The 14,503-nt window shown below is 34.0% G+C and overlaps 1 protein-coding gene across 2 annotated transcripts; it reads left to right on the plus strand.

Moving 5' to 3' along the window:
* Positions 1–1,586: 1,586 nt before the first annotated feature.
* On the plus strand, positions 1,587–10,721 carry LOC123561087 (tetraspanin-18-like). Of its 2 annotated transcripts, none has more exons than XM_053516542.1 (9): positions 1,587–1,718; positions 2,626–2,714; positions 4,134–4,260; positions 5,400–5,542; positions 5,927–6,001; positions 6,897–7,001; positions 7,938–8,117; positions 9,169–9,255; positions 9,965–10,721. In XM_053516542.1, the coding sequence occupies exons 2-9, from the start codon at positions 2,655–2,657 to the stop codon at positions 10,082–10,084; spliced, it is 897 nt and encodes a 298-aa protein (XP_053372517.1). In that variant the 5' UTR covers positions 1,587–1,718; positions 2,626–2,654; the 3' UTR covers positions 10,085–10,721. The 2 variants fall into 2 exon arrangements, with proteins under 2 accessions (XP_053372517.1, XP_053372518.1); XM_053516543.1 differs by having other exon boundaries at positions 1,701–1,830.
* The last annotated feature ends 3,782 nt before the right edge of the window (positions 10,722–14,503 follow it).

Consider the following 14,503-nt stretch of genomic DNA (forward strand, 5'->3'; position numbering starts at 1 on the left):
GAAGGTTTAATAAATACAGAATCTCACTGAACTTACGCCAATAACTTTGATTTCAGTTTATTTGTTTGTTTGTTTGTTTTGGGTTTAACGCCGTTTTCAACAGTATTTCAGTCATGTAACGGCGGGCAGCTAACCTAACCAGTGTTCCTGGATTCTGTACCAGTACAAACCTGTTCTTTGCAAGTAACTGACAACTTCTCCACATGAATCAGAGGTGGAGGACTATTGATTTCATACACAATTTCGTTTATCAAATAGTCACGGAGAACATACGCCCCGCCCGAGGATCGAACTCACGGCATTTGATTTCAGTTTAGATTTGAATGTAAGAGCCATATAGTTAATTAAAAAACAGAAAGAAAAAAACTTTCATTTAAAGTAAGGCTTGGTTATTCTACTATTTTCAGTGTTAAAAAGCGTGGAATATTCATTTTGTTGATCCGTTGACCATTATTAGATATCGAACATGTACAAATTCCAAGAAGGAAACTGGTCGCTTTGACATTGTCTTTTTGAAAAACAAATTTATTAAATCTTTTTAACCAGTTCTATTCGTGAAACAATATACTGATATGTATCATTCAATTCTTTTGTATTTAATCACGACTCCAATATTTGTATTGGTAACGGGTGACTTTGAAAGAGTACTTGTATACGTAATTTAGTACGTTTCAAGACAATAGGAGCCCAGATTGAATTATTTGAATTATTGCCGTCATCATGCTTCAGGTATAGGTATAACATACAAATCAGCACAAGGGTATTTGCAAGATATTTCTTATACACCGCGTCCCTATTTTAGGTCACTTTTGACCTTTTTATATCGATTTTTATCCAGTTTATCAAAGCATTTGAAGACATTTTATCAAAACTTTTTATTGATCTTTCAATCTAATGAATTTAAAAAATAATCTATACCCATGTTTATCTGGTCACTTTCGTATTTTTTAACAAGTTAAATATTTTTATTGATAGAAACAGTCTAGAGTTAAATTAGGTATTTCATTCTCGTATACAAACAAGTAAAAGATGTTAATTTGAAATAATCTGTAGCTCTAGTACTTTGAATTGAGGAAAATGAAATAGCACAATGATATTGTTTGACTGTATGGAGAATCTTAATTCCGCAGAAATTAGCATATAGCTGTGTTCATTTAACAATAGGAAAGAAAAGAAGAAAAATTAAGATTTTTCATCCCTTGAAGCTAGACAATTTAGCTGGGCTGCTAAACACGTTTACTCATATTTCCCCCTAAAATTGCACAGGGTTTACATGATAGTGTTTATCACACAATAAATGTATGTCACAATGTTTATTGTTGAACTGACATAATTTCATTCAAATTCAGATATTCAATGTACATGTAAAATTGTTTTCTTAACATCCGCGAAAACTTGTGGATTTGCACCAAACAAAGCCCTACTTGAAAGAAATCATAAATGTTCAAACTGTCAAAATATAAATGCGAAACAAACATAGTGCATATCTTATTATTTACAATACACCCGTGTGCCTCTCTTTTGCAAATACTATAGGATACATTCCCATTGTTCTAAAGTTAGTTGACGGTTTATTCATCTGAAGATAAATTGTATTGTTCTTAAAGATTGTTTAATGTAATCTATCCTAAAGCTTTAAGAGGGGTAACATATAACCGAGATAGTTTTACGTCTTCTTCCGCTTAGGGTAGGACATTCAAGGTGGATTGTTTTGATAGGTAAATTTTTTTATTTATTGAGTGTTTTGTTAGCATTATTTGGATGGTTTTCATTATCTCCTGGAGCTTTTATGAATTATATTATACGATAGTCAATACTTGGACTAAAACTGTGAGTGCGTTTTCAGTATTCTTTTCTTCTTTAATTTTATCTGCTCTCAAATTACGCAAAGAATAATATTAAGACTTTTTAAGGAAAATTCTAAATGATTTGATATTTCTTGTCTTAATGTGCTTCGACAACTTTCTTCTTGATAATATTGATAACAATTTGTATATAAATGTTGAAGAATACAAGTCAGAAAACTCTGCAGTGTTTTAATCCTTTTTATGATTTTTTTCTATGGTGGGGAGGGAGGGGAGTGTGAACAAATAACTAATATCTTTTTTTCTTCTTTTAATAACTGGTCGAACTCTTGGATTTTAGGACTATTTGACAGCTTGGTTTGAGTTTAAATCTGTTTATCAATGCAATGCCTTACAGCTAATGAACCGAACAAGTTTTCCTCGATTACGTACAAGTATTGCGCTGTCGGACATATATTCCGCAAATGACTTTTCAATTTCCTTACGTGAATCAGAGATCAGGGACAAAATGACTTACATATTTTCTTTCCGGTGAATGTTTTTTTCTAGCCCGGGTATCGACCTATCTAACCTAGTGTTGGATTTCGTTGTCCTTCTGTATGGCTGTTTTTTCTCTTAGACAGAATAACAGAAATGTTTATATGAGGTTGTCGTATCGACTTACCTTTGTCATGTGATTATAAACAAGAAGTAGACCTATTGTTGATATGACATTTACTTATGTTGCCAAACCTTTCTAATTATTTTATTCTATTATTTTGATATAGAATCTTATGTTGCCAAACCTTTCTAATTATTTTATTCTATTATTTTGATATAGAATCTTAAAGAAAAAAGGGACTGGTAAAGATGGGACTGATACAGACTGTCGGACGCTTTCTGCTGGTTATTATCAACCTGATACTTGTGGTGAGTCATAGTGCTGAACCAGTACCTTTCTATTCACGTGTTTCAAAGCTGCTCATGATAATGTTATGGATCTTAAACTGTATGTTTCGTTTTTAACAGATCTACCAATAATTATCAAGAAGTTAAAAATCCTTGAATTGAAAATATATCAAACAGATATAAAAAAAAATGCATAAAATGATAAAGTAAACTTGTCGTCCGAAGGACATGTTATATTTGAAATAAAATGCACTTCATCTATTGCATGTTATCACTTCTTATCTGTTGAGGAAAAAGAAAGAACTAAAAATGCGTTTACTATTTTATTCGCATCGGGATTTAAGACAGTTTTGCACGTTTGAAACGAACATTGTTCTACATTGCCGGATTTTATTAAATCATATTTTTTCAACGTACTGATTATATCCCAATAAAATTTAGCCAATAAAAATAATGCCCTGTGCTTGATTTTTTGTAAGACTGATCTGAAAATGTTGGTCAACCGTCGATTTACGCAATAGACCTCTACTGCATTGCAGAATACACACACACACACGCATGCACGCACGCACGCACGCACGCACACACACACATATATATATATAAGTGAGATATTAAAGAAAAAACATCAACGAAATGCCTTTCAAACACACTGGATCCCGGAAGGATACAAGAACATAAAGATAAAATTATAGAGTATTTACGCCGTTGCTGTGTTGTTTTGATTTATGCTACCCTTGAAAAAGGCTTTTTTTAAAAAGCCGAAAGCGCTCGGGTTTATAATTAAACTTTTGACACTGTTTGAACATATATTTTTTCTCATACTCTCTCTCTCTCTCTCTCTCTCTCTCTCTCTATATATATATATATATATATATATATGCAAAAAATATCATCAAAAATGTTATTTTAACTCAATATTTTACATCCAAATTCATCCTTAAAAATACTATTACCTTTGCTTCGAAAAAAGCATTCATTCTTTCATGGGACAGATATCAATTTCTGCAGCAGAATTCGTCTATAACAAAAAAAAAATTCGTAACAAATCTGATAACGTATACATTTTCAACCCAGTTAAAAATTATGCTTGATGTCTCTCTTTTTGTGCACTCATAATCCTATAATATGGATGCCTCAACTTTCTAACGACGAGAGATATAAAATAGAGACCGTTTTTACTCTTACGTCGTCTATTTTGCTTATTAACCATTAGCCTGCTGGTGGCAAGTGATTCTGCCTTTGCGACCAGTGCAGACCAAGATCCGCCTGAACATCATGGTCTGCACTGTTCGCTAATCAGTCAGTAAATTTTCAGAAAACGCCCCTTCAAATAATAAATGGCATTGCCCATATTGAATGATGGAACAGTCCACTTTAGAATTTAGCAGGATAAAGGTTAATAAAACAGATATAGTACACCTATTTATCTTATTTCAGATAGTGTCGTTGGCGCTTATCATAGTAGGTTTTCTCGTGAAGTATTCAGGGGATGTTTTCGAGAAATATACAGAACCTGCCCTTGACAAAATCATTGAAAGCTCCCAGGGTTCCTTTGGCGACGCTGGTAAATAAAAGTTAAATTTTGCATAATAATTATTTCCAGGGTGCTGAATTGGGAGTAGTGAGCTTAGAATATTTGACCGCATTGTTCACAACCCGTCATAAATTAACTGAGAAATTCCTCTGCAAGCGATGTAAAAGATATAGGCTTTACTTTTAAACGCCGGGATACTATATTTAAAATGAAATTGATTTGAAAGTTATGAGAAGTAAATTAACCGGTAAAACACTTTTGTATGATGTCTTTAATGAATCGTTTCAGGGCTATTAACATATTGGCAGAGATTCCGAACTTTACATGATCAGATCATAAATTTGAATTCCTTCCAATATACAGCTGCATATGGCAGATGATGTTTCAAACCGATATGGACAGGGTAACTTAAGCTATGCGGCTTGCTATGTTCTCTTAGTGTGAGATGTAAAACAGAAATAAAAGCCACATTGTTCCCTCCCATTGAAAGCTTAGTTCATTTGATTTTAACTGTCCACACCATTGAGCAGCAGACTTTATTTATCCCAATGACAGCGGAGTATGGAGAACAGTATCTGCTTTGAAAGACCCGTTTTAACTGTCACTTTTCATAAGCCAGTCGCTTCATCTATTTCATTTTATTTCGTCACCGGCTTCTGTTTATAAATAAAGGGTAACTGGAATCTGAGTTTTAGATACTTTTTATCATAGTCCTTTTGTAATACCTTTATGCTGATACGAGATGATAAAACATTTTACTCGCCAAAAGTCGTGTCACCATAGTCGTTCTATTAGAAAATATCTAGAACAAAACAAATTAAACAGTAGATTACTGAATCTCGAACATCATGAGTTTTTTCCATGCTTTTTCCTTGAATCAATGTGAAAGAGAATAAATATTTAGACAACATTAGTTTATTTTACAGCGAAAAGGGATTATCCATTTACTGTTAGTTTTGATGGTAAATTCAAACATGCGTATGTTTAAAACTTGAATGTCCAGCATCAACAAAGCTATTAAATTAAATGTATACTTTCAGTATCAATTGTATACTTTCAGTATGAAATGAATATTTTCAGTATTAAATGTATACTTTCAGTATTAAAAACTAAGAAAATCTTGTTACGAATAGGTGAATCCGAAGTTACACACATACGTGTATTTTCAGATTTCACAGCAGAAAAATTTGACATTGCGGAGTTGTTTGGTACGACTGCAACCATGTTAATCATCATTGGATTTGTACTCCTCACAATTTCTTTCCTTGGGTCCTGTGGAGCCTGCTGTGGAGTAAAGTGTATGCTCCTCTTGGTGAGTTATAGTTGGTTATATATCTTGTTATAGGTAACGTATGCTATATTTAATATCGCATTTTATTCTGTAACGTATGTTACAGTAATGAAAATTTTGTTATATTTAGTACTGGACGTGTGTTATATTTAGACACGAATGTTATTTTCAGTCACTGGTGTTATAATCAGGTAGGTGTGTTTAATTTGCAACTAAGAAGAAATAAACATTTTCATAAATATATATAACCTTATATGCATATAGTATTTGTCAGCTACCAAGAAAAGTTTGGATATGAATGAATTTCGGTGCAATGAATTTTAGTATTGGTGTGTATCTCAACAACGTTTATTTGCATGAAACATACGAAATTGAAAAAGTGAAATATTTGTTTCTTTTCAACAGTATTCGGTGATTCTAATTGTGCTTGTGCTGGCACAGATTGTCTTCATCGTCTTCCTGTTTGGCTACCCAGACGTGGTAAATATATTTTCGTTACACAGTCGTTATGTCTGCGTATTCATATATGAATTCAGTAAAGACGGCTGGTTTCGCTGCACAGAGGTGTACTTTAAAAAGTCGTTACGGTTGTCCACACAGATGTACGAGTGTATATATATATATATATATATATATATATATATATATATATATATATATATATATATATATATATATATATATATATATATATATATATATAACTAAAAGTCGTCATGTTTAAACTGATGATGTCTTGTTTTGCTGCAATGGTCTGGTAATAAACAGTCTAAGTATAGACTGAGATAATTATGTAAATTCAAAATCAAATACATTGACATCCGAAATATAAGCTTAATTTAACTGGTGCCCAATGGGATTAAACATGGTATCGACCACTGAAGAACATAAAACGAATATCATCAAGATGTACTGTAACATCCAGTAGACACGATCAGCTTATATAATAAAAAAGTGCGGCAAGTGGAGCACAACAACTGCAAATATGTAAATATAATCTGCCTGTCGGAAAACTACATTCCCATACCGGGGTTTAATATTGTTTCATTATAAAATAAGAGCTTTACAAACTTCATCACATGTCACTAGTTTCATGCCAGAAATGTAGCTTACGTTAATGATTTTAACAATACCTCTTTGCAGGACCCGTTTTCCACAGCAATAGTGTTACATTTCTAAATCACGATATCAAAACTGTCTACCGATTGAAAAGTTGATTACTTGCAATTATTGTCAAACATGGTGTTCAATTTTAAAAGTTGATTTGCGTATGATACAAAATAGATACATGGACATACATGTTTTGTGTCAGCACTAAACGGTCCATGAATGACTGTTGAGAATATATAAATACTTTTGCACCTATATTTTGCAGTTGAAGAATGCGATGAAAAGTCCGCTTAAAACACTGCTGAAGAATTACCAAGGATTAAACGGCACAAATGTAGAGTCTCTTGGTTGGAACTTTGCCATGACAGAGGTGTGTATTGGACTTCTGTACTTTTTTTAAATGTAACTACTGCATCTTATAAATCTACATTCTATGCAAGATATGAATTATCTTCTGACGCTTAATTTACAACCCGTTGAACACTTCTGAAATTGTTCGACTTGCTATTTCTCGCTGGTGACGATTTTTAATATGGTAATGTTCCCAGTTCACGCATGCACGTATCCGTTATTCAATTCGTGCGCCTGTCAGTAACACATTTGTTCTGTAACCTTGGAATAATAACTGGAAGCGGTTACAGGAAGTCTTATTGGGTTATTGGTGCGCCGGAGATGAATTACGCCACTTTGATGGGATTTGAGACTGGGTCATGGCAATAAAAATTCGTTTACGTTCATGTTATATGATTATATTTTTCAAGGGGGCCTCTGTGGCCGAGTGGTTAAGGTCGCTGACTTCAAATCACTTGCCCCTCATCGATGTGGGTTCGAGCCTCACTCGCGGCGTTGAAGTCTTCATGTAAGGAAACCATCCAGCTGGCTTACGGAAGGTCGATGGTTCTACCAAGTTGTCCACTCGTGATGAAATAATGCACGGAGGGGCACCTGGGGTCTTCCTCCACCATTAAAGCTCTAATGTCGCCATATGACCAATAATTGTGTCGGTGCGATGTTAAACCCAACACAATAAATAATATTTTTTCAAGCAACTGAGTTATCGTTATTATGTTTAGACATATAATAAACAACTCGGCAACAATGATTCTTAGCTCTCCTATACCCATATTAGTCCTCAGCGACGAACTTCGTGCTCGTACTAAAACCATTTCAGGCCGACGCCACTGCCGTTCAGTACGTCTATATAATCATTAAAGAACAGCTACATATCTGCTTCATTTCACTGTAATGGTAAACGTTTTTTTCACAATGTTCGCATCATTGTATAAACTTTTTCTACCTGTGTCAGTTTGGCTGCTGTGGACTTGAGAAATCGGACGATTTCAAGAGAGGTGACAGTGCTTGGTTTGGTGAGGAAGACTCTAATTGGAAGACACCGGTCGCTTGCTGTAAAAAACTCCCAACAACCAACAACTTTGATTGTGCTAAGGCCAATGGAAATGATGCAGAACATAACAATTACAACAAGGTACAAACTCGCATAATTCTGGGTTCAAGGTTCTAAAACACCTATAGGAGACCAGTCCCAGATTTATCATTGGTTAATCTTAAAACTTACCTTAGAGTTTACCAGTCAAATGCTTGAGATTTGAGACTGGACTCAGAGATTTAAAACCTTGGAATATTATCTCCTACATAACTATATGTTTTACACAGGGATGTATCAAAATTTTAAAATCTAATACAACTTATACATGTTGCTGAAATCTATACGAGAATGGCTTCGCATGAGTCGCGTTAGATGTTGTACTTGTACTTAGTTGTTAGTGCATGTACTTAGTTGTTAGTGCATGTACTTAGTTGTTAGTGCATGTACTTAGTTGTTAGTGCAGCTACGCGTATAAAACAATCCAAAATTTATTTTCATTAGTTTGGCTCATAAGCAATGTACGATAGGTTTTCAACTTGATATATATTTATACAACAATGGAAGAAATATTATTTAAGAAATGCTACTTAAACATATCAGACTTGAAAACAAAATCAATAAGAATACATACATATGTTTTAAACTCAGTGGGAATATTGACGTAACGCCGACATATCATTTGGCGTCATACATGCACCGAGAAAGAGTGCTACCATTTTTATATGAATGCTGAAAATAATTTAAATGATACCAGAGAACTGCACGTTTAAATCAGTTAAAAACCGCAAAGATTCACTTGGGAAATTATTCCGAAGCCTTACCAAAACATGGTTCTGAGATATATATATATATATCTGAGTTGTATAAATGTATTCTCATGCAGATTAATGTCCTAATATTTTCAAAACACGCGAATAAGTATTCGTACCAATATACTCGTCCCCATACCTGATAATAAATATTATATTCACTTGCAGACTTTACCTTGCATCCATTTTTAAAATATCGCATTATTCTTACAGTAACTGTACAAGCACACTCCTTAAAATGATTCTTAAAACTGTATAAAGTGAAAAACAAAACTTTACTACATATTCATCAAAAACATATACTTTAAGACGCACGTGTATCTAACAAAGTGTCATTGTAGGGATGTGTTGACGAAATCTGGAAAGTTATGATAGAAGACAACAAAAAGTACACCTACTTAGGCACAGGAGGAATACTAGCGTTCCAGGTAAGTGTGTCAAACAATTATTATGATGATAAGGGATATATTATATCCAAGGCTGTGGATCTGATCAAGGTGATATTTATGGAGACCGTTATGGAATCCACATTTTATTGTTAATCTCATAATTATGTATTATACAAAAGTAACAAAACATATATTCAAGATTTAAATTTGTTACTCGAAGATTCGTCTTCATTTTGTCATATTCTATACACGCAAAACAACACTTACTCATATCTTTTCAAAAAAAAGTGTTAAGGATTTTGGACCATATGTTACATATATAAAAATTATGTTAGTTACTAGTATTTGTAAATATTTTTTAACTTCTGATATAGCTGAGATAATGAGTTATTTTCATAATACAACGTTCTAGTTGAATGGCTTTGGACCCCGGGCTAATAGTACATGTTTATTAAATGGCTGCAGGTCAACGGTCAAAACTATTGCCTGGAATCTGAAGGACCGAGGTCAAATAGTTTTGAATATTGATAGGCAAGACTTTCAATAAGTGTTTTATGACTTCATAAATGAATTTTCATATTTTCGTCTTCAAGTTTTGACTTTCGCCAGCTGGACCGGCCAAAAGTACAATCTATGAACCGGTGATTTATAAAGGGGGCAAATTGTTATTACCTAAATTCTCTTACTTTGATGCTTGGCTAGGTATCACGTAGTTCACAATATGACAATATTAAACTCGTGATTTCAGCTGCTGATGATTGTGTTTGCGTTGGTGCTCTACTGTAAAGATGACGACAACAAAGTGACCCCAATGGAACACCAACAACAACGGGGAAAACGCCAGAGGAATCCTCGATCATCTTGGTAGAAAAACAGACAATAAGTGTTATATACACTCAACGGTTTATACACGCACTTCTTTTGTAAAAACAAACAATATCATATTTATAAATGCCTCGTCGCTCCAAAAAGGAACATTTGGTATTTTTACGCCAATTGGACATATTCTTCAGAGTTCTGTTTCAAGAAATGTTACTCATATGTTCAAATATAGTTGCCATAAAAACTTCGAAATTCCTATGACGTTATTGCCGTGTTTAAAACGTTTCTTTCAAGAACGTCGTTCTCAAAGATATTTCTTTTTGTCGTGATGGTGTAAATTTTGCTGACTGTCAGGTTGCTGGATTAACCGCTGATGTTTGTTTATATTTGAAAACTGTTACTGTGATATTTAAAGAAATTCAAATGTGTTGCTCAAATCAGATATATAGCTCAAGTTATTTCGATGACTAGCAACAACTTATGTTATATAATAGTTTTTACATATGGTCCCCTGCATGTTTTTTTAAATTCCTAAATACTAAGGTTACCCTTTATCATCTATTTTCAGTGTATGTATATGCTAATTGTTAACAATAAGTAAATAATAAAGCAGTATTCATTCATGAAATTATACTTTCTGTCTGTAAAAAGAACAATAATAATAATAATTATTATTACTATTATTATTATTTTTTTATTAACGAAGGTAAACACATGTATAAAGGCCCTCAAACAAAATAATGCCGTCCATGATAACTGACATTTGACATAGTTTGCTTAAAATCATAAAATTTCAATGTTTAACGCTGAGGCCAAGGTCATTGGCCTGGGGTACAAGGTTAATTATAAATACAGAAGATATGATACCCCAAAGGTTGAATATCTTTACTGAATCAAACGGAAAAATGTGTAAAAGTGCATACCTTGGGATACAGTTGTTGACGTTTTGCCATTCTTTTCATAACATACCTTTTGACTTCTGACGTTTCAAACCTTACATTTGCCCCAGAACAATACCTCCAGTTATCCAGCTTTTGGTAGCATAATATAAAACAATCGCCCATTTAAATAGTTGTTTTTTAAAACGTTTGACAAGCTGTACTTTAGGTGTGTTACACCTATTCTAGATTACGGCGCTGTTGTATGGGGATTTAAAACCACCAAACTATTGATAACCTCTAAAATACAGCCCTGATCTCAAGATATCATGATTGCACTGAACTTAGATGCGACTAATGGCACTGGATGGGTTCCGATTGAATATCGACTGTGACTCCGCACGATTAGTCCTTGAAATAAACTGATGCCTCTTGACAATTACAGCCTTACAAGAGGTGTTTTTCTATATGACTTTGATCAACAGGGATATAAAAACAACCAGATCGGTTATGGTGGATATTGGACTAATAAACTATTTCAAGAATAAGTTGTAAGTGATTGTTAACGTAGCCTAAACCAGTATTTCTCAGTTCTAAGTATTATAACAGTTACGGCCACAGCATGTACACAATGTCGCAAAACTAAGTTATGGACTGAAAAATTCGTGCTCTGAATGTAAAAAGTAGTGTACTCTCAGTAATGTCATAAAATAGACACACTATTTTACCAATACATAATTAAACTGGCAGGTACCGACGATAGACTGTAAATTTTGTACTGAATTCTATGTAGAAAGTAAGATAGTATAGCTCTCAAACTCTTTCTTTAGTCACCGTCTGGTGTATGTTATATGAATTATTCTATGTATATCGTAATGTATATCATATGATATTGAGAGGTACATCTGGAGACATACTCCTGTAAAGTCATCTATTACAAGTTACGTGATAATAAACAATTCACTAATGGTTTTTTCTTCCTCCAGCAAATAAGAGATATGCGCTATACTATACAAATGTTTGACGTTTTCGGGAAAAGGAATCAACTATCCAATATCTATACAAATGTGTACCAATTATAATAGTGAGTGTACTACGAAAATAAAAAGAAACAAAACATTATAGCTATAATCAATTTTTCTGACGATAAGGAAAGAATAACGGGTACAAACCACACTGGGACTTTTTGCAGATCATCAAAGGATCATTAGCGCGATTCCTGGATTTGCAAGAAATCTCCATGTGATGTATAGCCGACGTCTAAACGTAAAAAATAACTTATCCCCTGAAATATTTAGATTCCCCTATATGCCAGAAATAAAATGAGCTTCTAACAAATAAAAGAATGTACAGATACGTGTTATTGTTTTTTTTATTGCCGACACACTTAGGGTTTTAAAGCGACTATTCAATCACGTTTTCGGGTACCTGTTAGAGCATTATTTTATGCATTGATGTTCGCATAGAGGAACCACCGGTCGTGACGGACGACGATTGTGAGAGCTAGCTAACCTATCGACCTAGACCAGCGAGGACGTTTTCATTATCACAGGCAACTTACTTCGAAATCACTTTTTGCGAATGGTAGCTTAAACTCTGCTGGGTCTGCTTTGTAACATCATTACTAAAAATAATACGAAACCTGGGTGTGTTCGTGAAAGGTAACGAAATGTGCCACACCCCTCGCAGCCACTAGCGCCGGTTTATAAGAAACCCTGTTACTTGTATACATTGTATGCACTCCAATTGATATATAACAACCTTAAGCTTGAAAGCTTTTACAGCCGCAACACAGCACTTAAAATTTCTGTTCTATAAGTTGATAAAATTAAAATCTTTTGAATAAGTTTGTAAGAATCTTTGAAGGACAGTGAAAGATAAAGAAATGCTTCAGTTCAAGAGCTTCCCTTGATCATTCTTTTACGTGCAAGTTGCAAAACATAGATTTAAGTCACATCCAGAAGACTATTAGTGACGTAGTTCGAGGTCTTACCGCTAGACCAGTACGTCCGCTCTAACAATTCATTATTTTTTCTACATGTCTTTAGTGCGGTGCCATTTTTAATTTGGTTAAGATGTCTCACATGCCGTGGTGTATGAACTTTATCAAATATGTTATAAAAATACGTATAAAAAAACTACTGTTGACAATGAATACGACATTGCTTTGAAAATAAGGAAATTGTTATTTTTGTATGTATACGTGACACTGTGCACTCCAATGTCCCGAAATTATTATCTATAAGTAACAACATGACAAGCTGCACGTAAGTGAATGAGTTACTTAGAAAGTAAGTAGATATATGCTGTTGCAGACAGAGAACAATATTTCTATTAACGAGTAACATAGAGTTCCAAAGTTTATTGTTTGTATAGCTTTGATGACAGCAGTAAAATCAGAAAACATTAAAAATTGATACATTATTTATTTCTGCAGGAAATGTACATATGGGCGCTCATTTCCTTATTGATATCATTTCCTATCCGATGGTCGTAGTTTCGATTCAACTTTCACGAAACATTGTTTGCGAAAATTTTGGGGCCAAAAGTAAATCATTAAAAGTTGTAAAATCGTTAAGAAAATTTTGAAATATTATTTAATTCTTCCTGTCATTATCTATAAAATAAGGGTTAAATGAAAATGTTCTTGTATTTACCCAAGAGAAATAATCTAATTTTTGGTCATTCACCACCTGTAAGGGCAAACTACATCAAGGTCGAACATAGGAACTGAATGTAGACATCAAAACACCAAGCTGACACGTCCAGGGCGTCATTTTCGTGGAACGGTAAGTAAACAGCAACTATAACATTGGCCGTTTTGTCAAACATAGGTTAATGTGTCAATTCGTCTATCGTGTGCGGTTTATCAAAAACACTATCGTTACAAGGCGGGATTGGAGGTATCAAATGCCTCTGCTGTAAAAATAGCAATGTACGACACGTTTTTAACACCACTTCCAACCTTTCACTTCTTGTGAGACTACCTTTATCTTGAAGGTCTGTCTTCGGCCGATCAGTATGGGGTTGACCACAAAGCAATGAAACCATAGTCACGTGACTGTGATACGTGAGGAAGAAACGCTAATTTTGCGTGGTTAGACATTATAGGAAATATCTACGTTCACTTCCATTATATCCAACAGCTTTTACACAAAGTTGGGAGCATATATCGTAGCTTAAAATCATCCGGCTGTTTCTCTTTACAATGGAACATTAATAAACCTTATATCTGGCATGAAATGGCCTTTACAATAGTCGGGAAAATGGCACTATATACTGATATGGACTATATTCGAGTGAATTACTATCTTCGTTTCTATTTATAAGCAAATGGTGTGCCCTGTTTTTAATAGTATTACATAATAGTGTACAGTACTTGGCTCCAGATAGTTCTGTCCGAGATCTGAATCGCGCTAGCTACAGAAGTAGCATTCAAATCTTATATGCTTTTCTAACCATGTTTCGTCTGTGCATCTAAATGTTTAAGGTGCTCAACACAAACTTGATGATCTTTATACGGAACTCAGAACTTTTGATTTCCTAGACTTTCCGGAGACGTGGTTGAGTAATGCAAATCCAACTGA

The sequence above is a fragment of the Mercenaria mercenaria genome, chromosome 10 (genome assembly GCF_021730395.1).
Source record: "Mercenaria mercenaria strain notata chromosome 10, MADL_Memer_1, whole genome shotgun sequence".
Lineage (NCBI taxonomy): Eukaryota > Metazoa > Mollusca > Bivalvia > Venerida > Veneridae > Mercenaria > Mercenaria mercenaria.

Coding starts and splice junctions, on each gene's coding strand:
- LOC123561087 (XM_053516542.1), top strand. CDS start 2,655: ATGGGACTGATACAGACTGTCGGACGCTTTCTGCTGGTTATTATCAAC. Junction 5,543..5,926: donor TAAAGTGTATGCTCCTCTTG/GTGAGTTATAGT, acceptor TCTTTTCAACAG/TATTCGGTGATTCTAATTGT. Junction 7,002..7,937: donor GGAACTTTGCCATGACAGAG/GTGTGTATTGGA, acceptor TACCTGTGTCAG/TTTGGCTGCTGTGGACTTGA.